The 23,988-nt window shown below is 37.9% G+C and overlaps 1 protein-coding gene across 1 annotated transcript in view; it reads right to left on the bottom strand.

Moving 5' to 3' along the window:
- The window catches only part of SCML2 (Scm polycomb group protein like 2), a 75,370-nt gene that overhangs the window by 7,090 nt on the left and 44,292 nt on the right, over positions 1 to 23,988 (bottom strand). Inside the window, exons 9-10 of the mRNA XM_036271058.1 lie at positions 14,386 to 14,589; positions 6,000 to 6,182 (exon numbers count right to left, since the gene is read on the bottom strand). Of these exons, the coding sequence (XP_036126951.1) occupies positions 6,000 to 6,182; positions 14,386 to 14,589 (387 nt within the window). The remainder of the gene's footprint in view (positions 1 to 5,999; positions 6,183 to 14,385; positions 14,590 to 23,988) is intronic.

Raw genomic sequence — 23,988 nt, 5'->3', positions numbered from 1 at the left:
TTTTTAATCGTGAACTATAAAACCAACAGGTAAAACTATTTTGGTGAATGACAAGTGTTTCTACAATTAGAACATTTAAATTATAAGAAAAGAAATAACTGACTTTTTCCATACCCATTTAATGATAAAGAAAATTTAAAAACAAGTATAATTCTCTATAGCTGTTTCTTTATCTCTGAATCTTAGCAATATCAGAAAAAGTATTTACTTATCTTTTACTTGTAATGTTCTAATGCTTTCTGTATGAAAAGTTTATGAACTGGTGTATGGTCTACTATCTGGTACTGATACAAACATAAAATGGACTCCTGATTTCTGCTTCTGGGTATTATACTAAGCTCAGGCATAAAACTGTTCCTGCAAAGATAACTAGAAAAAGCCAGATAATTTTTAAAAAATACTTCAAAAGGTCGTCATAGAGAGGCACTTCCAGGGTGACTGATTAAAGACTTGTGAAAATCCACACCCTCATAAAAATAATGAAAACATTAGCAAAATCAATTTTTCAAAACTCTGGATATTAACTAAGGGATTACAACAATCCAAAAAGCATATATTCAAGAAAAAATGGCTGAAACTCAGAACAGCAAAGCCTGTTGCATTTTAGCTTTCCTAATATCATCCTCTTCATCCTAATTTTGTAGCAGACTTGCAAACACCTGCACAACTATAGTAGCTATGAAAACCAGTAGCCTAGCAATCACTGGAGAGGACACAATGGGTTTGTAGCTCTCCAACAGCCCCAGCACCAGAGAACTGTCACTATTTGAACACTCTTGCAGATAACTGAACAACTCTGATCTCAGGATTTCTTTTATTTGACCTGAACCTGCTCTGTCTGAACAGCCCTATCTCCAAGGCATTGGTTAAAAAAAATAACCATTCGCAATTATTTAACATTACAGCTGCCTGAGGCAGCAGTACCAGTTGTGGCAGATAAGGTAACCAAAAAGCCTGAAAGGAAAAACTGGAGAATAAGATGTCCATTAGGGTGAAAAGCACTGAGATATTCCTGGGAATCTAGATGAACCTACACATGCTCAAAGTAGAGAGAAGGCCCTAATATTTGATTTCTTACTGGCCTTGAGACTCTGCACAAAGCAGATTTGTAAACTGCCTCCTGGAGTGTTGAAGGAAAGTCCCAACACTCACACACAAAACCCCTTGGCAAAGGCTGGGAGACACAGTTCCAGACATTTAAGGAAATCCCTGTCCAATCATTAGCTGACTACTAAGCTAACTGAGCAGACTTCAGTAGCCGTACATGACTAAATTAGCCCAGGAAAAGTCATTAAATTAGTCCAGGAAAGTCACTAAACAAACAGCACCTGGAACAATAAACCCTATAGATGGGGAGTAAATCTAATTATCAGAGTTGCTGCATTATGTAATTTTAAAATGCCCAGTTTTCAATTAAAAAATTAGGAGACATGCAAAGATAAAAAAAAAAAAAAAGTATGGCCCATATTCAGGAGAAAAAGGTCAATAGAAACTGCCTCTGAGGAAGCCCAGACACTGGACTTACTAGACAAAGACTTTAAATAAGCTATTTTGTATATGTTCAAAAAAACATATCAAAAATCATTAAAATATTTAAAAAACCGTCTAAAGAATTAAAGAAAGGTATGAGAACAATGTCTCACCAAATAGAGACTATCAATAAAACAATAAGTAGTGAAAAGAAATTTGGGACTTTTATAAAAGTGTAATAAATGAAATGAAAAAGTTCACTAGAGGAGCTAAACAGGAAGTTTGAATTAGTAGAAGAAATAAAAAATTTAAAGAAAGGTCAATTGAGAGTATATAGTTTGATGAATTAAAAAAATAATGAGGAAAAATGAACAGATGTCAGAGATCTATGGTACACCATCAAACATAACAAAATAATGGTAGAATCCCAGAAAGAAAGGAGAGAAAGGGGCAGGAAGAATATTTGAAGAAATAATAGGCCCTGGTCAAGGAGCTCAATTTGTTGGAGTGTCGTCCTGATGCGCCTGGTCAGGGCACATACAAGAATCAACCAATGAGACCTGGCCAGTGTGGTTCAGCAGTTAGAGCATTGGCCTGCACACTGAAGGGTCATGGGTTTGATTCCCAGTCAAGGGCACATAACTGAGTTGCAGTTTCAATACCCAACCCCAGTCAGGGTCATGTGGGAGGCACTCAATCGATATGTCTCTTTCACACAGATGTTTCTCTCTCTCTCCCCCTCCTTCCCTTCTACTCTGTCTAAAAAAATAATCAATGGAAAAATAACCTTGGGTGAGGACTAACAAAAATAATCAACCAATGAATGCATAAATAAGTGGAACAACAACTCTATCTCTCTCTCTCTCCCCCTTTCTCTCTCTCTCTCTCTCTAAATCAATAAATAAAACTTAAAGGACAAATAATGGCTAAAAGCTTCTAATTTGATGAAAAATATTAACCAGCATATCAAAAAAGCTCAACAATATCCAACAAAAATCAATTCAAAGATATTCACACCTAGAAAAAACACAAACTGTCGCCCGGCTGGTATGGCTCAGTGATTGAGCATCGACCCATGCATCAAGAGGTCGCTGGTTTGATTCCCGGTCAGGGCACATGCCCAGGTTGTGGGCCCAGCCCAATCCCCAGTGGGGGACATGCTGGAGGTGGCCAATCAATGTTCTCTCGGCAATGTTTCTATCTCTTTCTCCCTCTCTCTTCCTCTCTAAAAAAAATAATAATAATAATGATAAAGAAAAAAAAACACAAACTGTCAAAAGCCAAAGAAAAAAAATATTTTTGAAGTCAACAAGAGAAGGCAAATCATCACATACAAGAAAGCCTCAATATGATTAGCAACTAACTACAAACTACAGAAGGAAATGGGATGACATATCCAAATTGCTGAAACAAAAAGATGGTCAACCAAGAATTTTGTATTCAGCAAAACTAACCTTTAAAAAATACAGGGGGAAATAAGAAATTCTCCATAAACAGAAACTGAGACTCTTCTTGTAAGCAGTCTGAGGTGACATCTGAAAACATTTTGCTATTCACCTGATCCAGAAAACCCCACAAAATCATGCAAATTAAGAAGTTCAAATCTTCTAAGAATCCTTGTGAAACTACTCAAGCAATCAAGGATACATATATCCAAAGACCCACCAAGTACCTAAAGGACGTCACTTTACAAGAAGCAATGTATACCATTCTATCGTTACAACAGTGGAGTTGGTAGGAGTGTCCAGGTCAAACAGTGGGGCTGGATGCAGGATCGGTGGTCCAAAGAGTGCTGAATTTTTGCTGAACAGGCTTTATTTTACTTTATTTTTTACTTTATTTATTTTTGTTACAAATGTTTCTCCTTTTCCCCCCATTGGAACATGCTTTAAAATGCAGAGAATAATGTTGAACCTAAGGGTTTAGCTCTAGATCTCTAGCCACTGAGAATATCCAGGTGAAAAAATCTCCCAAGATGTGACACAGAAATCACAGATATCATGGGCATACATGAGCTCTCCCTGCCACACGGAGATGATACTTACTGAAAAAGAACAAATTGTTCCTAAACCAGAAGAGGAGGTTGTAAAGAAATAAAAGATCTTCCAGAAGAAACAAAAACTAATGGCCCAGGAGTAAATTCAGCATCAAATAAATTCTAATAAAAGTTTTAAAAAACAGAGAATTCCTGAATTGCAGAGCTACAGTACAAGAATTACTAAAGGGACCTAGACTCCTTTAATTTGAAATTAAATGACACTAGACAGCCCTGGCCCACCAACAGAAGGGTCATGGGTTCAATCCCAGTCAAGGGTATGTACTTGAGTTGCAGGTTCATGCAGGAGGCAACCAATTGATATGTGTTTCTCACATCGATCTCTCTCTCTCCCTTCCTCCCTCCCTCCCTTCTACTCTCTCTAAAAATCAATAGAAAAAACATCCTCGAGTGAGGTTCACAAGAACATAAAAATAAATAAAAGACACTAGACAGTACAAAAGTCCCCTCTTACCTGAGGGGAATACATTCCAAGACCCCCAGTGGATAACTGAAACCATGGACAGTATCAAACTCTATATATACAATGATTTCTCCTATACATACATGATAAAGTATGTATAGGAAAAGTATACAAACTATGATAAAGTTTAATCTATGAATTAGGCACAGTAAGAGATGAACAACAATGACTTAATAAAATAGAACAATTTTAACATACTACAATAAAAGTTATGTGAATATGGTCTCTCTCTCAAAATACCTTATTGTTCTGTACTCACCCTTCTTCTTCTTGTGATGATATAAGATGATGCAATGCCTACGTGATGCGATGAAGTGAGCAGAATGACGTAGGCACTGTGACGTAGCATTAGGCTACTATGACTTACTTGAACACACACAAGCACTGCAATACCATGACAGTAGAGCTAATAACCAAGATGGCTACTAAGTGACTAATGAGCAGGTAGTATATACACTGGATAAAGAGATGATTTGTGCCCCAGGTGAGTCAGAGCGAGATTTCATTATGCTACACAGAATGATTTGCAATTTAAAACTTAAGAATTATTTATTTCTGGAATTTTTATTTTAATATTTTTGGACTGCAGTTGACCATGGGTAACTGAACCATGGATAAGGAGGCTGTATTGATAGTTTATGAAATCATATATAAGTAAAGATACCTTTAACTACTGTATAAAGTAAAACATCTGTTGTGCCAAAAAAAAAAAAAACGAAATGAAAATTCAAATTAGTTCAATGACCTAAATAAGACAGCTATAAAATTCCTAGGAAACAACATAGAAGTAAATCTTTGTGAACTTGTATTGAAGGAATGTTTCCTTAGATGTGACACCAAAAGTACAAGAAACAATAGAAAAAAATAAATAAATTGGACTTCATCAAAATTAAACACATTTTTACTTCAAAGGACACCATCAAGAAAGTGAAAAGACAATCTACAGAATGAAAGAAAATACAGGGTGGAGCAAAAGTAGGTTTACAGTAATGAGTATGAGAAACAGCATTTATTCTTTTATTATTATTTATTATTGTATTATTTTCCATATGAACAACTATAAACCTACTTTTTCTCCTCCCAGTATATGTGAACCATATATCTGATATGGAACTTGCATACAGGATATATAAAGAATTGTTTGTATATTAATTACACATATATATAACAAGAATATATACTATACAAATATACATATATAATAAATATAAATATATATAATAAAGAATAAACCTAACTGAAAATGGGCAAATGAGTAGAATAGATATTTCTCCAAAGAAGATATACAAATAGCCAATAAGCACATAAAAAGATGTTCAACATGCAAATCAAACCACAATGAGATACCTTTCAGGTTTTGATTCACAAGTTCATACAATAAGAAATTACTTTCTCACTTTAATTTTTTTTTCTTCATTGATTTTAGAGAGGAAGGGAGAAGGAGAGAGAGAAACATTGATAAGAGAGAACATCAATTGGCTGCCTCGGGGATGGGGCCCACAACCTGGGCCTGTGCCCTGACCAGGAATTGAACTGGCGACCTCTCGGTGCATGGGTCAAGGCTCAACCACTGAGCCACACCGGCAGGGCTACTTTCTCACATTAAATGAACAAAAACAACTATGTATTATCCATGTCTAATTACCACTGTAGATAAAATGTTTACTCTGAGGAGGACACAAGGAAAAACTGAATTAAAGAAGATTATTGAGTCAATGATAAATTGTAATATAAAACAGAAGCACAGCCCTGGCCAGTGTGACTCAGTGGATTGAGCATCCTCCCATGGACTGAGAGGTCCCAGTTCGATTCTCAGTCAGGGCACACGCCCAGGGTTGTGGGCTTGATCCCCAGTAGGGGGCGAGCATGAGGCAGCTGATAGATGTTTCTCTCTCACACTGATATTTCTATCTCTTTCACCCTTCCTTCCCCTCTCTCTCTCTAAAAATCAATGAAAACGTTTTTTTTTTTAAATAGAAGCATAGTATAACATTTTACATGTTCTCTTACCTGGTTTATTTTTATCATCCTCTGCAGTACTATGAGTATTACCTCTGTTAGCACTAAAAGGCTGACTACTCAAAAGGTTACCACACTGCAGGCTGTGGCACATGTTTTCAAGAAAGCGAAGAGCAAATGATGCACTGTTCACTGGAGGGAGTTGGATGGAATGAGTTTCCCCATCAAAGAAGGCTATTGAAAATAATTATGTCATAGTTACATCACAGAAAGATGAGAACTACAATACCAAAAAAGCCATCAATTTAGGAAATGCAATATAACTCTAATTTGTGGGGTTTTGTAATTTACAAAGGAATAATCTTAAATTATAAAAGTTCCTCTCATTAAAACACAATGGCCTGTATTTGTAAAATTATTATCATTATAAAAAGGGGACAGGACATCTGTAAAACTCTCAACAATAAACATTAAAAAATATTCATAAAGTAAACAAGAGAAACCCACTGATCTATGACAATACTTTCTACTATTTCAAACAGTCCATGGATACAAATGTGGTAGTATCTGGTCACAAAATCATGAAAGCTGTATTATGCTCTCTTAATAACTTCGAGTCATATTTTTATTTAGAGCTTCTTATAAATCAGTTTGTTTTCTAAAAAAAATTAAAATGTATTATCAACCAAGGTGCTTGGTATATAGTAAGCTTAACAAAGCATGTAAAAGGAAAAAAAAATCTGTATCTTTTATCTCAATTTATAGTATTACTCTGATATTGTGTATTTTAAAAGTAAAGTTAAACTTTCCAAACTGGGTTAAAAGTCTATAAACTATTATAAATATTCTCTTATATCAATATTATCAACAATTAATAAACTAGAAACATAAAATGATCTACATATTATAAAATGTTTGCCTTCTAAAAACTGAAAATCAAATTAGGAAAAACTCTGATAAAAAATTAGATGAGAGAAGATGGTGGTGAGCAGGACCGGAGGGAGGGTGAGTGTGGGAAAGAGTGAGCTAGTGTGTGAGAGTGTGAGTGGACGTGAGGGTGGATGATCAAACTCCTGCAGTGCAGAGACGTGGAGCAGAAGGTTCCTGTGCTGTGGACGGGAGCAGCCGGCAAGCATGGTAAGTTGCTCTTCAGGGTGCTTCTCCCTGCGCCGAGAGGAGGTCCCACCATTTTGGAAGATCCCGGATCTTCCCTGGGAGGAAGCAGTGGGAGCGGCTAGGGCCCAGCAACCTCAGCACACCAGCGCACCTGGCACCATTGGACCAGTGGACACTCTGTGTCACCACACCAGTACACAGTAGTGGAGCTCCCAAGGTGCCAGTCCCGGAAGCCACTGACAGCCGGGAACCCAGCACCATCCCCCACAGTAGCAGCCCGATCAGAGTTGAGATATACCCCCAGCAACAGAGGCTGGAGAGCAGACATCCATCCCCAGGCAACAGAGAAGCACAGACCACCAGCTGAGACCCATCCCCAAAAACTACAGCAAAAGCTGAGCAGTTGAGCCCCATGGGGCAGCAGCACTCCCCAGCTACCAGCGGCAGGACCTGGGGCTCCACAGAGGCCTGTGTGGTCCAGCAGCTCACAAGAGCAGTGGGAAGCCAGAGCCCCAAAGGGACTGGTGCGATCCAGCTGCCCTTGGGTCTTGCAGGGTGCTGAGACACCAGAGAAGCCTGTGAGAACCAGCAGCCCACACGATAGGCTTAGAGGATGTGAAAATGGAGGCAGAGTGAATGGAACCTACACAGACGATCTCCCAGGACCAAATGGGAATTACAACTAAAAAAAGACAAATCCTCAGAATAATGCAACAGAACAGAAGGACAGGACAGGACCATATAACCAGAGACACTGGTAGGATCTGCGGAGGTACGAGAGGGTGGCGGGCTGGGAGCACACGGACAGCAGCAGTCTTAGCTGTGAGCAGTGCCCTTGGGGAATAAAGACCAAGCCCGCTCCACAGCTCAGAGAACATGGACAGAGCACTAAAATAGCCACAGCCACTCACCTGAAGGAGGGCAAACTGGGCTAGAACTCTGTGGGGACACCCGGGATTTGGAGGGCACTCAGAGTTTTTGCTGAGTTGCAGCCACAAAGGACGGTGGCCAGTGTGCTCCTTTACAGAGCTATGATTCAGCCTTTCCCAGGTGAGGCAAAGAAATGAAAATCGAGGCTAATTAACAACCAGCATCTATCCTCTGCAAATCCTCTTATGCAGAACACCAGGGCTACATTCCAAGGCACTATGTAAATGAGACTACTAGCCTCCAGGAAAAAGCTAGAGGATATATGAACCTTTCCTGGGCTTGCAAATCTACCCAGGAAAGTAAGACTTGACAGTGGTGTTTAATGTGGGCCCACCCAGGCTCATCCAAACCCGGTTGAGGGAGCCACAAACAGTAGAACACCAACACCCACAGGGAAAATTTGGCAGGCTCCCAAATCCACTGAGATAGCCAAAATGGTGAAACAAAGAAACAAATCCCAAAGGAAAGAACAAGAGAACTTATCCAAGATGAGATAAATGAAATGCAGTAAAGCAAATTATCAGAGGTAGAGATCAGAGCCATGATCTTGAGGAAGCTCAACAGCATGAGTGAGGACATCAGCACCATGAGTAAAGATATAGAAACATTGAAAACCAACCAAGTGGAAATGAAGAATGAATAGCAGAAATAAAGAACACATTGGGGGGGAAACAGTGGGAGAAAAAGGAGAAACATCTGTAACAAAAATTAATTAATAATAATAAGAAAAAAAAGACGGACAACAACAACAGAAAAGAACACACTGGAAGGACTAGCAAGCAGAGTAGAGGAAGCTGAGGACCGGATCAGTGAATTAGAAAACAGGGTAGAAAAATCAATGAATCAAAAAACCAAAAGGAAAAAAAAAAAAAAAAAACAATTAAAAAACAGGAAGATAGCTTAAGAGAACTGTGGGACAACTGGAAATGTAATAACATTTGCATCATAGGAGTCCCCGAAGAGGAAGAAAGTGGGCAAGGGATAGAGAATATATTTGAAGAAATAGTGACAGAAAACGTTCCTAACTTGGTGAAGGAAGACAGCATTCAAGTTCAAGAAGCACAGAGAGCCCCAAGTAAGAAGAACCAAAACAGGCCCACACCAAGACACATAATAATTAAAATGCCCAAAATTAAAGACAAAGAGAGAATCCTAAAGGCAGCAAGAGATAAGCAACAGGTTACCTACAAAGAAAACCCCATAAGGCTCTCAGCTGACTTCTCAACAGAAACACTACAGGCCAGAAAGGAGTAGCATGAAGTAATCAAGTTCATGAAAAACAAGGATCTCAATCCAAGACTACTCTATCCACCAAGGCTATCATTCAAAATAGAAGGTCAAATAAGGAGATTTCCAGACCAAAAAAAAAAAAAAAAAATCTGAAAGGAATATATTAACAACAAGCACACACTGCAAGATATGCTCAAAGAACTGCTGTAATTAGTAGACAAAACAGGAAGAAAGGTAGAACCACACTAAACAAAAATGGCAATAAATAAGTACATATCAATTATCCCTTAAATGTGAATGGTTTGAATGCTCCAATAAAAAGAAACAGAGTAGCTGACTGGATAAGAAATCATGACTCACATATATGTTGTTTACAAGAGACCCACCTCACAACAAACAACTCACATAGGTTGAAAGTGAAGGGATGGAAAAAAATCTTTCAAGCAAACGAAAAAGAAAAAAAAAAGATGGGGTAGCAATACTCATATCTGATAAAATAGATTTCACAATGAAGGCCATAACTAGAGACAAAGTGGCCACTACATAATATTGAAAGGATCTATCCAACACGAAGATATAACCTTGGTAAACATATATGCACCCAATATCGGAGCACCAACATGTATTAAAAATCTTCTTGCCCTGTCAGGTTTGGATCAGCAGTTAAAGCGTCGGCCTGCAGTCCAGAGATAACCGGTTCGGTTCCCGCTAAGAGCGTGTACCTCAGTTGAAGTTTGGCCCTGGCCCTGGTTGGTCGTGCAGGTGGCAGCCACTCGATGTGTCCCTTTCACGTCGATGTTTTTCTCTCTCTCTACCTCCCACGCTATCTGAACAAAAAATGGAAAAAAAGTGTCCTCGAGTGAGGATGAAAAAAAATAATAAAATAAAACTAATAAAAATCTTCTGGAGGACTTCAAAGGACAAATCAACAGCAATACAATCATAGCAGGGGACTTCAACACCCCGCTGACACCATTGGATAGCTCCTCTAGACAAAAAATTAACAAGGAAACACAGACTCTAAATGAAGTGCTAGATTAAATGCATTTCATAGATATCTACAGAGAATTACATCCCAAAACTGCAGAATTCACATTCTTCTCAAGTGCACATGGGAAATTCTCAAAGATAGACCACATGTGAGGGCACAAATTAAGTCTCTACAAGTTCAAGAAGATTGAAATCATATCAAGCATCTTCTCAGATCACAGTGGCATGAAACTGGAAATCAATGACAACAAAAACATGCAAAGACATTTGAAAACATGGAGGCTAAATAGCATGTTATTTTAAACAATGAACGTGTTACCAGGGAGATCAAGGAAGAAATTAAAAACTTCCTGGAAACCAATGAAAATAAACATACAACAACACATAATCTGTGGGACGCAGCGAAAGCAGTTCTGAGAGGGAAGTTCATAGCACTACAGGCCTACCTCAAGAAACAAGAAAAAATTCTAATAGAGTATCTAACCTCACAACTTAAAGAACTAGAAAGCAAACAAAGAGAAAACCCCAGAGAAAGTAGAAGGAAGGAAATAGTAAAGATCAGAACAGAAATAAATGACATGGAGACCAAAAAACAATTCAAAGGATCAATGAAACAAAGAGTTGGTTCTTTGAAAAGATAAACAAGATTGATGGACCCTTAGCTAGACTCACCAAGAAACAAAGAGAGAGAACCCAAATACACAAAATCAGTAATGAAAGAGGAGAAATGATCATTGACAACACAGAAATACAAAGGATTGTTAACAAATATTATGAACAATTATACAGCAACAAATTCGACAGTCTAAGCGAAATGGACAAATTACTAGAAACATATAGAGTCCCAAAACTGAACCAGGAAGAGGTAGAAAACTTGAACAGACCAATAACAATTAAGAAAACTGAAGAGGTAATCAAGACTCTCCCAGCAAACAAAAGCACAGGACCAAACAGCTTCACGGGAGAACTTTACCGAACATTCAAAGAAGAACTAATACCCATTCTCCTCAAATTATTTCAAAAAATTCAAGAAGGAAGACTTCCAAACTCATTTTATGAGGCCAGCATAATTCTCATTCCAAAACCAGAAAAAGACACTACAAACAAAGCAAACTACAGGCCAATATCCCTGATGAACAAAGATGCCAAAATCCTGAACAAAATACTAGCAAATTGAATTCAGCAACACATTAAAAAAATTATTCACCATGACCAAGTGGGATTCATCCCAGGGAGGCAAGGCTGGTACAATATTCGCAAATCGATAAATGTGATACACTACATAAACAAAATGAAAGATAAAAATCATAAGATCATATCAATAGACGCTGAAAAAGCAATTGACAAAATCCAGCACCCATTTCTGATAAAAACACTTGGCAATCTGGGAATAGAGGGATCATATCTCGACATAATAGAGGACATATATGAAAGACCTACAGCCAATATCATACTCAATGGGCAAAAATTAAAAGCATTTCCCTTAAGAACAGGAACAAGAGAAGGATGCCCACTTCCGCCATTCTTATTTAACATAGTACTGGAAGTCTTAGCCACAGCAATCAGACAGGAAGAAAAAATAAAAGGGATCCAAAATGGAAAGGAGGAAGTGAAACTGTCATTATTTGCAGATGACATGATACTATATGTAGATAACCCCAAAGACTGCATCAAAAATTTACTAGACTTAATAAATGAATTTGGCAAAGTGGCAGGATACAAAGTTAATGTCAAGAAATTGACGGCATTCTCAAACAGAGAAAGACAAGTATCATATGATCTCACTTATTTGTGGAATATAATGAACGTAACAGTCTGAGGAATGGGGTAGTCCCAGAGACGTGGAAGTGGGGTACAGACTGAAAATCCCCGGGAGAGGGGATGGTGGGGGAGAGATAAACCACAGAACTTATATGCATGTATGCATGAACAATGGACATGGACAACAAAGCTGGGGACAGGGCAGGGAGGTAGGGGGAGGGGGTAATCAGTGGGGGAAAAAAGGAGAAACATCTGTAACAAAAATTTATTAATAATAAATAAATAAAATAAATTTATGACATTCTTATACACCAATAATGAACTCACAGAAAGAGAAACTAAAAAAGCAATCCCATTTACCATTGCAGCAAAAAAAAATTGATACCTAGGAATAAACTTAACCAAAGAAGTAAAGGACCTATTCACAGAAAACTACAGGTCATTGAAAAAAGAAATAGAGGAAGATATAAAAAAGTGGAAGCACATACCTTGTTCATGAATTGCAAGAATTCACATCATTAAAATGTCCATATTACCCAAAGCAATCTACAGATTCAATGCAATCCCCATCAAAATACCAACAACATACTTCACAGAACTAGAACAAATACTTCAAAAGTTCATATGGAACCAAAAAAGACCCCAAATAGCCACAGCAATCTTGAAAAAGAAGAACAAAGTTGGAGGGAGCACATTACCAGATTTCAGGTTATACTACAAAGCCACCATAATCAAAACAGCCTGGTACTGGCACTAGAACAGCCATATAGACCAGTGGAACAGAACAGAGAACCCAGAAATAGACCCAAGACAATATGTTCCATTAATATTTGACAAAGGGGGCAAGAGCATACAGTAAAGACAGCCTCTTTAATAAATGGTGTTGGGAAAACTGGACAGCTACATACAGAAAAATGAAACTAGACCATCAACTTACACCATACACAAGAATAAACTCAAAATGGATAAAAGCCTTAAATGTGACTCATGAATCCATAAAAATCCTAGAAGAAAATGTAGGCAACAAAATTTCAGACATCATACGCAGCAGAATTTTCTCAGATACATCACCTAAGGCAACAGAAACAAAGGAGAAAATGAACACATGGGACCACATCAAACTCAAAAGCTTCTGCACAGCAAAGAAACCACCACCAAAATGGAAAGGTAACCCAATCTACAGGAAAGCATAATTGCCAATGATACATCAGATAAGGGGTTAATCTCCAAAATATATAGAGTGCTCATACAACTCAACAAAAGGAAGACAAAGAACCCAATTTAAAAATGGCCAGTGGAACTAAATAGACACCTTTCCAAACAGGATGTAACAAATGGCCAAGAGACATATGAAGAAATGCTCAACATCACTAATCATCAGAGAGATGCAAATTAAAACAACAATGAGCCCTGGCCGGTTTGGCTCAGCAGTTGGAGCGTTGGCCTGCGGTTCAGAGAGACGCAGGTTCGGTTCCCGCTAAGGGCACATACCTCGGTTGCAGTTTGTCCCCAGCCCTGGTTGGTCATGCGGGTGGCAGCCACTCGATGTGTCCCTTCACATCGATGTTTCTCTCTCTCTCTCTCTCCCTCCCGCTCTATCTGAACAAAAAATGGAAAAATGTCCTCGGGTGAGGATAAAGAAAAAAACAACAACAACAACAATGAGGTGTCACCTCACACCTGTCAGAATAACCGCCATCAAGAAATCATCAAACAAGTGTTGGCGAGGGTGTGGAGAAAAGGGGACTCTAGTGCACTGCTGGTGGGAATGCAGACTGCTGCAGCCACTATGGAAAACAATATGGTGTTAACTCAAAAAATTAAAAATTGAACTGCCATTTGACCCAGTGGTCCCACTTCTAGGAATATACCCTGAGAAGCCTGAAACACCAATCAGAAAGAATGTATGTACCCTTAGGTTCGTAGCAGCACTATTTAAAATAGCTAAGATCTGGAAACAGCCCCAATTTCCATCAGTAGATGAATGGATAAAAACGCTGTGGTACACGTACACAATGGAGTACTATACAGCTGTAAGAAAGAAAGATCTCTTATCCTTTGAGACAACATGGAGGGACCTGGAAAGTATTATCCTAAGTGAAACAAGCCAAACAGAGAAAGACAAGTATCATATGATCTCACTTATTTGTGGAATATAATGAACATAACAGTCTGAGGAATGGAGTAATCCCAGAGATGTGGAAGGTGGGTAAAGACTGACAATCCCCAGAAGAGGAAGTTGGGGGGGAGATAAACCACCTAACTTATATGCATGTATGCATGAACAATGGACATGGACAATAAAGCTGGGGACAGGGCGGGGAGGGAAGAGGAGGGGGAATCAGTGGGGGGAAAAGGAGAAACATCTGTAACAAAAATAAATTAATTAAAAAAAATTAGATGAGCATACCAGTTATCACTTCTCCTCCACGATTATCTGGCTTAAGGGCTCCAAAAACAGTCTTACTTTCAATGGCACAATCCACACAGGCCTGCACAATCCGCCGGAGTACCACATTCACAGGGCCTGGGCCAAAATGGTCAGGCAACTGCTGGATTTTCTTCTGATCCAAGTGTGGGCCACAGTCTCCATGTTTGTTTATATAGACACAGACTTGAGGAAAAAATGTGTATACAGATATAACAAACAAAATTGGTTTTAAAAATCATGAATATATAGTCAATCAATATCCCACAAGCCACAATTTACTCAAGAGAACTTAAATATAGTTAATATCAATGATCATTTATTCTACCTAAAAATATGTATCTAAATATATTTTTACATCTGTGTAAAGATATTACACCTAGAAATAAATAATCTAAATGCTTATTCAATTTTCTAGAATTGCGCCCATACTGATTATAATAAAAACTACAGAACAATTTATCATACATTCCCACATTATATAACATGATATAAAGACAGATGAATATTTTTACCTTTTAACAGCACACACAGTATAGAAACTTTTCTCAAGACTGGTCATGTTAAGATAGACAGTCCAGAAATAAACCCATGCCTAATATGGTCAATTAATCTATGACAAAGGAGGCAAGAATATATAATGTGGTAAAGACAGTTTAATTTAATAAATGGTGTTGAGAAAACTGGACAGTGTAAAAAAATGAAAATAAATCACTCTCTTACACCATATACAAGAACAAAATAAAAATGGGTTAAAGACTTAAAATGTAAGACACAAAGCCATAAAATTACTAGACAAAAACATAGGCCGTAAACTCTTAACATTGCCCTTATTAATATTTTTTCCTGATGTATCTCCTCAAAGGAAGAAAAAATAAACAAATGGGACTACATCAAACTAAAAAGTGTTTCCACAGCAAAAGACATCCTACTGAATGGAAGAAGATATTCATCAATGAGACATCCGATAATGGGTTAAAATCCAAAATGTATAAAGAACTTATACAGAGTGACATCAGAGGAATGGCTGTATGAGAGATCCCCTTGGTCTCTCCCCTTGAAGTTTCAACAATTTGAACAGCTATAATTCAACAAAGGATTCCTTGCTCAATGCACAAACATGTCTGAGAGATCTATGCATTGAAACATCTGAAGGTGGGCAAGTGGGAAAAAAACAGGGAAGCAAGAAGGGAGAAGAGCCTAGAGGAGACACAGACACAGCCCTGCAACTGGAAACTCACTATAAGGCTCAGCCTGGAGAGGGGAAGAATCAGGTTGTGACTCCCTTCAGCCAGGGAGAGGCAAAGTGATTTAGTGAACATTCCTGTAAGAGTGGGAAGTACAAGCTGCGGCTGAGCTCAATGACCTTGGCAAGGATAAAGTATACAGGTGCGGCCACAGTTGTCTGGCAATTGGCATTCATAACAGAGAAACAAAGCCAAGGAGCCTGGCCACCCTCCCTTAACTTCTCAGAGCTCACCTCTGCTCACCCTTCAGGTTCAGTTGCAGAGCACATTATCTGCAAACCCGAGAACTGGTACTACAGAAACACTTTTCCCGGAGTGAAGGGCATACCCTGTGACTGACTGTGACTAATCTCAGGGTTGGGTGCAGGTCCAGGGGGAACACCACAGAGGTCCGTTGGTCACCACTGCTGGAAGGTCAAAGCAACAAAAGAGGTATCTGGGTTTCCCCAGCTCACCCCACCCCCATACATTGGTGACTGCACTGCTAAGGGAGTCTGGCTTCGGGGGACAGCACTGGGATTTCACAGGATCCATAGCCCACCTCATTACCCTGAGGGGTTGGCCGGCAGGGACCAGAGCAACCTGATCACAAGAAAGCCACACAACTTCCCCAGGGAACACAGGCCATTTTCCACCAACCAGCAGAGATCTGAAATGCCAGAGCAGTCCAAGAGAGAGAGAGAGAAACTTGTAATTCAGCACCACCTTCTAAAAAAACATAGAAAGGCTTCTTCTTATCAATGTACTAGAGCAGTGATTTTCAACCTTTTTCATCTCATGGCACATATAAACTAATTACTAAATTCTGCATCACACCAAAAAATATATTATATTTTTTGCCAATCTGACAAAAATATAGGTATAATTTTGATTCATTTACACCACATGGCTATTGTACTGACTGTTGTCATTTTTTAATTTGCCAATCTAAGGGAAAAGCAGTCAGTGGACCCTGACTAAATAGTCAGGTATTGCATGTTTTAAAAATTCTTACAGCACACCAGGACACTGGTTTAAAATTGCTGTACTAAAGAAGGACCACTCAACATAGTTACTTAAACAGAGCAGGAATAGATCAAATACCACGAATAACCAAGTAACAAGGCAGCTGAGATAGAAAAATATATATATATATCTCCAGAAAATTAAAACATAAAGACATGGAAATGTGTGATTTAAATGACAGAGAATTTAAGATTGCAGTTCTGGTAATGGCGGGTGTGGTCCAGTTGGTTGGAGCATCGTCCAATACACAGAAAGGTGGTGGGTTTGATTCCTGGTCAGAGCACATACCCAGGTTGCAGGTTCGATCCCTGGTCAGGGCACATTTGGGAGGCAACTGATTGATGTTTCTCTCTCACATCACTTCTTCTCTCTCTCTCTAAAATCAACTTCAAAACCTCAATTTAAAAAAAGATTGCAGTTCTGAAAAAAACTCAATGTGATGTAAGAAAACACAGATAGGCAATTTAATGAAATCAGAAACAAAATCAATGAATAAAACAAAAGCAAGTACATTACCAAAGAGATTGAAAATTTTAAAAAGGACCAAATAGAAATTCTGGAGATGGAAAATTCAATAAAAGAGAAAGAATTAACTAGCAAGCACAGGAAATAGAGCTGAGCAGATGGAGGAAAGAATCAAGGATATCAAAGATAGAAATATAGAAATGACACAGAGAGAGAAGAAAGATTTGAGCATGAAAAAAAAAAAAAAAAACATAAAAAAAATAGCCCTGACTGGTTTGGCTCAGCGGTTAGAGCGTCGGCCTGCAGTCCAGAGAGACCCGGGTTCGGTTTCCGCTAAGGGCACATACCTCGGTTGCAGTTTGTCCCTGGCCCTGGTTGGGTCGTGTGGGTGGCAACCACCCGATGTGTCCCTTTCACATCAATGTTTCTCTCTCTCTCTCTCTCTCTCTCTCTCTCTCTCTCTCTCTCTCTCTCTCTCTCCCTCCCTCCCTCCCTCCCACTCTATCTGAACAAAATATTGAAAAATGTCCTCAGGTGAGGATAAAAAAAAAAAAAAACTCTATGAGAACTATCTGACTCAATCAGAAAGCATAGTATAAGAATAACAGGTATACCAGAAGAAGGGATAAAGGAACAGAAAGCCTATTCAAACAAATAGTTGATGAGAACTTACCAAAACCTATGGGAAGTGCTAGATACTTGAATCTAAGAAGCAAACAGAACATCTAATTTTCTCAATCTAAAAAGGCCTTATCCAAGGCAGATTGTGTTAAAACTGTCAAAAATTAATGACAAACAAAGAATTCTCATGGCAGTCAGGAAAAAGAAGAAAGTAACCTATAAAGGAAAGCCCATTAGGTTATCATCAGACTTCTTCTCAGAAACTCTACAAGCCAGAAGAGAGTGGAACCAACATTCAAACTACTGAAGGAGAGAAATTACCAGTCAAGAATAATGTATCCAGCATTATCCTTTAGACATCAAGAAAAAAATAAATAGTTTTCCAGACATACAAAAGCTGAGGGAATCTATCACCAAAACACCTCCATTGCAGGAAACCCTCAATGAAGTTATTCTACCTAAAACAAAAACTAAAATGGTCACAAAACTATGAGTAACATCACCAAAAAACTTACAAAATAAATATAGATAATTTGTGACAACAAAAATATAAAAGAGGAGGGGATGAATGTCTGAATTTGCAAACAGGGATGGAGATTAGATACATTCAAAAGAAAAATAATCACTGTATATATTAAACTTTCTTTTCACACACACACACACACAAAACTGAGACATATAACTTAAAAAAGGAGCTAACAGAGGAAAACAGTATGGAATATCAACAAACAGAAACAACAGACAGAAACACGAAGGAAAAGACCAATGGAGGCACAGAGCTACCAGAAAACAAAGGATAAAATGGCTATAGGAAAACCTCATACATCAATAATTACCCTAAATGTAAACTGACTGAATTCACCAATAAAAAGGCAAAGAGTAACAGATTGGATCAATAAAAAAAAAAAAAAAAAAAAAAAAAAAAAAAACAACTACTATATGCTGCTGCTTTCAGGAGACACAGCTAAGCTGCAAAGACAAAGACAGACTCAAAGTGAAATGGTGGAAAATGATTCTCTAAGCAAATAGGATCCACAGAAAAGCAGGTATAGCTATACTTATATCTGACAAAATAGATTTCAAGATAACAAACATAAAAAGAGACAAAGATGGACATTATAGAATGATAAAGGGGACACTATATCAAGAACACATAACACACTGGACAGGTACATGCAAAAAAAAAAAAAAAAAGAAACTAGACCACCAACTTACACCATGCTCAAGAATAAACACAAAATAGATAAAGGACTTAAATGTAAGTCATGAAAACATAAAAATCTTAGAAGAAAACATAGGCAATACAATCTCAGACATCTCTTGTAGCAATACTTTTGCCAATATAACTTCTTAGGCAAGGAAAACAAAGGGAAAAAATAAACAAGTGGAACTACATAAAACTGAACAACTTTTGCACAGCAAAAGAGAATATCAAATGAAAGGAAATCCACTGACTGGGAGAACATATTTGCCAATGATACATCTCAGAAGGGGTTAATTTTCAAAATAAACAAAGAGCTTACACAACAACACCAGGAAGATAAACAACCCAATTAAAAAATGGGCAAATCAGTCAGAGAAAGACAAGTATCATATTATCTCACTTATTTGTGGAATATAATGAACAAAATAAGCTGATGAACAAAACAGATAGAGACATGGAAGTAGGGAACAGACTGACAAATTTCAGAAGGAAGGGCAGTGGTGGGGGGAAAAGAGATAAACCAAAGAACTTAAATGCACGACCAATGGGCACTAAGAACAGTGCAGTGAAGGTGGAGTAGGAGGTGGGGCAGGAGCGGGTAGAAGAGTGTCAATGGGGAAAAAAAGGAGGGACATCTGTAATACTTTCAACAAAAAAGATTAAATTTAAAAAAAAATTAAATGGAACTGCCTTTTGACCCAGTGATCCCACTTTTGGGAATATAACCTAAGAAACCCAAAACACTAATACAAAAGAATATATGCACCTCTATGCTCACTGCAGCATTATTTACAATAGCCAAGACTTGGAAACAGTCCAAGTGCCCATCAGTAGAAGAGTGGATAAAAAAGTTGTGGTTCTTTTATACAATGGAATAACACACAACCACAACATAGAGTAAAAATATCTTACCTTTGGCAACAATATGGATAAACCTGGAGATTTTTATGCTAAGTGAAATATGCCAGTCAGAGAAAGACAAATACCATGTGATCTCACTTGTATGTGGAATCAACTGAACAAGATAAAATGACAAACAAAATAGAAACAGAGGCATGGATAAATGTAACAGATTGAGAGCTGTAAGAGGGGAGGGGTGTTGGGGGACTGGATAAAGTACGGTGAAGGAATTAACCAAAAAAAACCTAGATAAAAAAATAAAACAGATAGGCACAGACAACAGTGTGGTGACAACCAGAGAAAAAGGGCAATGGAGGCTAGGTGGATGTTGGCAAGAGGAGTAGGGGTAATGGTGATGGAAAGAGACTTTGCTTGGGGCAGTGGATGCATGATGGAATGTGCAGATGTTTTATTGAATTGTACCCTTAAATCCTGTATGGTTTTGTGAACCAATGTCACCACAATAAATTCAACTTAAAAAAAGACGACACAATATTTCTCAATACATATGTGCCCAATCAGGAAGCACCAAAATATATAAAGAAACTACTAACAGAACTGAAGAAACTGACAAAAACACAATCATAGTAGGGGACCTAAACACTCCTTTGACAGCTCTAGATAAAACACCCAAACAGAAAATCAATAAAGAAATAATGCCTTTAATTACATATTACACCAAACAGACATAATTGATTTTTACAGAACCTTCCATCCCAGAACATCAGATTATACATTCTTCTCCAGTGCAAATGGAACATTCTGAAGGATAGACCATATGTTGGGACACAAAACTAGCCTCAACAAATTTAAGAAGACTGAAATCATATCAAGCATATTCTCTGACCACAATGCTTTGAAATTAAAAATAAAGTGCATAAAGGAAGAAAAAACAAACCCACAAGTAGATGATTAAACAACATACTACTAAAAATTGGCTGTTTCAAGGAAGAAATAAAAGGTGAGATTAAAAAATATAGAGAGCCCTGGACAGTTTACTCAGTGGTTAGAGCAATGGCCTGCAGACTGAAGGGTTGCAGGTTTGATTACTAGCCCCAGTCAGGGTCATAGAGAAGGCAACCAATCAATGTCTCTCTTTCTCTCTCTCTCTCTCTCTCTCTCTCTCTCTCTCCCTCCCACCCTCCCTCCCTCCCTCCCTCAGTGCCTCCTTCCCATTCTCGCTAAAAAGAAACTCAATGGAAAAGTATCCTCAGGTGAGGATTAACAACAACAACAACTACCCTGCTCACATCACTGGCTAGATCCTCTAGACAAAAAATTAACAAGGACACACAGACTCTAAATGATGCACCAAATCAAATGGACTCAATAGATATCTACAGAGAATTACACCCCAATATTTACATTCTTATCAAGTGCACATGGGACATTCTCAAAAACAGACATGTTAGGACAGAAACAAAGTCTCTATAAGTTCAAGAAGACTGAAATCATATGAAGCATCTTCTCAGATCACAATGGCATGAAACTAGAAATTAATTACAACAAAAACACACAAAAACATTCAAACATATGGAGACTAAATAGCATGTTATTAAGCAATCAATGGGTTACCAAGGAGATCAAGGAAGATATTAAAAAATTCCTGAAAACCAATGAAAATGAACACACAACAACACAAAATCTATGGGATGCAGCAAAAGCAGTCCTAACAGAGAAGTTCAGAGCACTACAGGCCTACCTCAAGAAACAAGAAAAATTTCTAATTGACTATCTAACATTATAATTTAAAGAATTAGAAAGTATACAAAAAGAAAAACCCAGAGCAAGTAGAAGAAAAGAAATAATAAAGGTCAGAGCAAAAATAAATGACTTAGACACTAAAAAAAAAAAAGAAAACAAAAGAAAACAAAAGAAAACAAAAGAAAAGAAATTCAAAAGATCAGTGAAACAAAGAGCTGGTTCTTTGGAAAGATAAACAACATGGATGGCCCTTAACGAGACTCACCAAGGAACAAAGAGAAGACCCAAATAAATAAAGTCAAAAATGAAGGAGGAGAACTAACAACTGACACCACAGAAATACAAAGGATCATTTAAAAATACTATGAATAATTATACACCAACAAATTGGACAATCTAGGTGAAATGGACAAATTTCTAGAATCACACACTCTCCCAAAACTGAACCAGGAAGGGATAGAAAACTTGAACAGACCAATAACAACTAAGGAAATTGAAGATGTAATCAAGAAACTCCCAGCAGACAAAAGTCCAGGCCCAGACAACTTCACAGGGGATATATACCAAACAGTCAAAGAACTAACAGCCATTCTCCTGAAACTATTAAAAAAAATTCAAGAAGAAGGAAGACTTCCAAACTCGTTTTATGAGGCCAGCAGAATTCTAATTCCAAAACCAGATAAAGACACTACAAAGAAAGAAAACTACAGGCCAATATCCCTGATGAAAATAGATGCTGAAATCCTGAAAAAAGTATTAGTAAATCAAATCCAGCAATACATCAAAAAAATTATTCACCATGAGCAAGTGGGATTTATCCCAGGGATGCAAGGCTGGTACAATATTTGCAAATCAAATAAATGTGATACACCACATAAACAAAATGAAAGATAAAAACCATGTGATCATATCAATAGATGCGGAAAAAGCATTTGGCAAAATCCAGCACCCATTTCTGATAAAAATGCTCAGCTGGGAATAGAGGAATCATATCTCAACATAATAAAGACCACATATGGCCCCACTGGTGTGTCTCAGTTGTTGAGCAACGCCCCACGCACCAAGAGGTCACTGGTTTGCCCGGCCAGTGTGGCTCAATGGTTAAGCAATGACCCATTCACCAAGAGGTCACCAGTTCGATTCCCGGCCATGGCACATGTCCAGGTTGTGGGACAAATCCACAATGGGGGGCATGCAGGAGACAGCCAATCGGTGTTCTCTCTCATTGATGTTTCTGTCTCTCTCCTCCCTTTCTCTCTCTCTAAAAAAAAAAAAAAAAAATTAAATAAAGACCATATATGAAAAACCTACAGTCAACATCATACTCAATGGGCAAAAATTAAAAGCATTTCCCTTAAGAACAGAAATAAGACAGGGATGCCCACTTTTGCCACTCTTATTTAACATAGTACTGGAAGTCTTAACCACAGCAATTAGAGATGAAGAAAAAATAAAAGGGATCCTAATTGGAAAGGAGGAAGTGAAACTGTCATTATTTGCAGATGACATGATATTGTACATAGAAAACCCTAAAGACTCCATAGAAGATCTACTATATTTGCCTGGCCAGTGTGGTTCACTGGTTGAGTGTCGACCCATGCACTAAAAGGTCACTGGTTCGATTCATGGTCAGGGCACATGCCCAGGTTGTGGGCGTGATCCCCTGGGGGGGGGCATGCAGGAGGTGGCCAATCAGAGTTCTCTCTCATCAATGTTTCTATCTCCCTACCCTTCCTCTCTCTCTCTCTAAAATCAATAAAGAAAAAAACATTTTTAAATCTACTAATTTAATAAATGATCTGGCAAAGTAGGAGGTGGAGGCATATACCTTATTCATGTATTGGAAGACCTAACAACATTAAAATATCCATACTACCCAAAGCAATCTATAGATTCAATGCAATCCCTATTAAAATACCAACAAAATATTTCACAGAACTAGAACAAATACTCCAAAAGTTTATACAGAACCAAAAAAGATCCCAAATAGCCACAGCAATATTGAAAAAGAAGAACAAACTACAAAGAATCACAATACCGGATATCAGGTTATATTACAAAGCCATTGTAACCAAAACAGTCTGGTACTGGCACAAAAACAGGTATGTAGATCAATGGAACACAACAGAGAACCCAGAAATTGACCCAAGACATTATGCTCAATTAATATTTGACAAAGGTGGCAAGAGCACACAATGGAGTAAACACAGCCTCTTTAATAAATGGTGTTGGGAAAATTGGACAGCTACATGCAAAAAAATAAAACTAGACCACCAACTTACACCATACACAAGAATAAACTCAAAATGAATAAAAGGCTTAAATGTGACACATGAATCCATAAAAATCCTAGAAGATAATGTACACAATTTCAGACATCATATACAGCAGAATTTTCACTGATAAAACGCCTAAGGCAAGAGAAACAACGGAAAAAAA

This window comes from Molossus molossus, unplaced genomic scaffold (genome assembly GCF_014108415.1).
Source record: "Molossus molossus isolate mMolMol1 unplaced genomic scaffold, mMolMol1.p scaffold_m16_p_2, whole genome shotgun sequence".
NCBI classification, from domain to species: Eukaryota; Metazoa; Chordata; class Mammalia; order Chiroptera; family Molossidae; genus Molossus; species Molossus molossus.
Note: the sequence above shows the minus strand (reverse complement) of the source record. Positions and strands in the feature narration are given on the sequence as shown.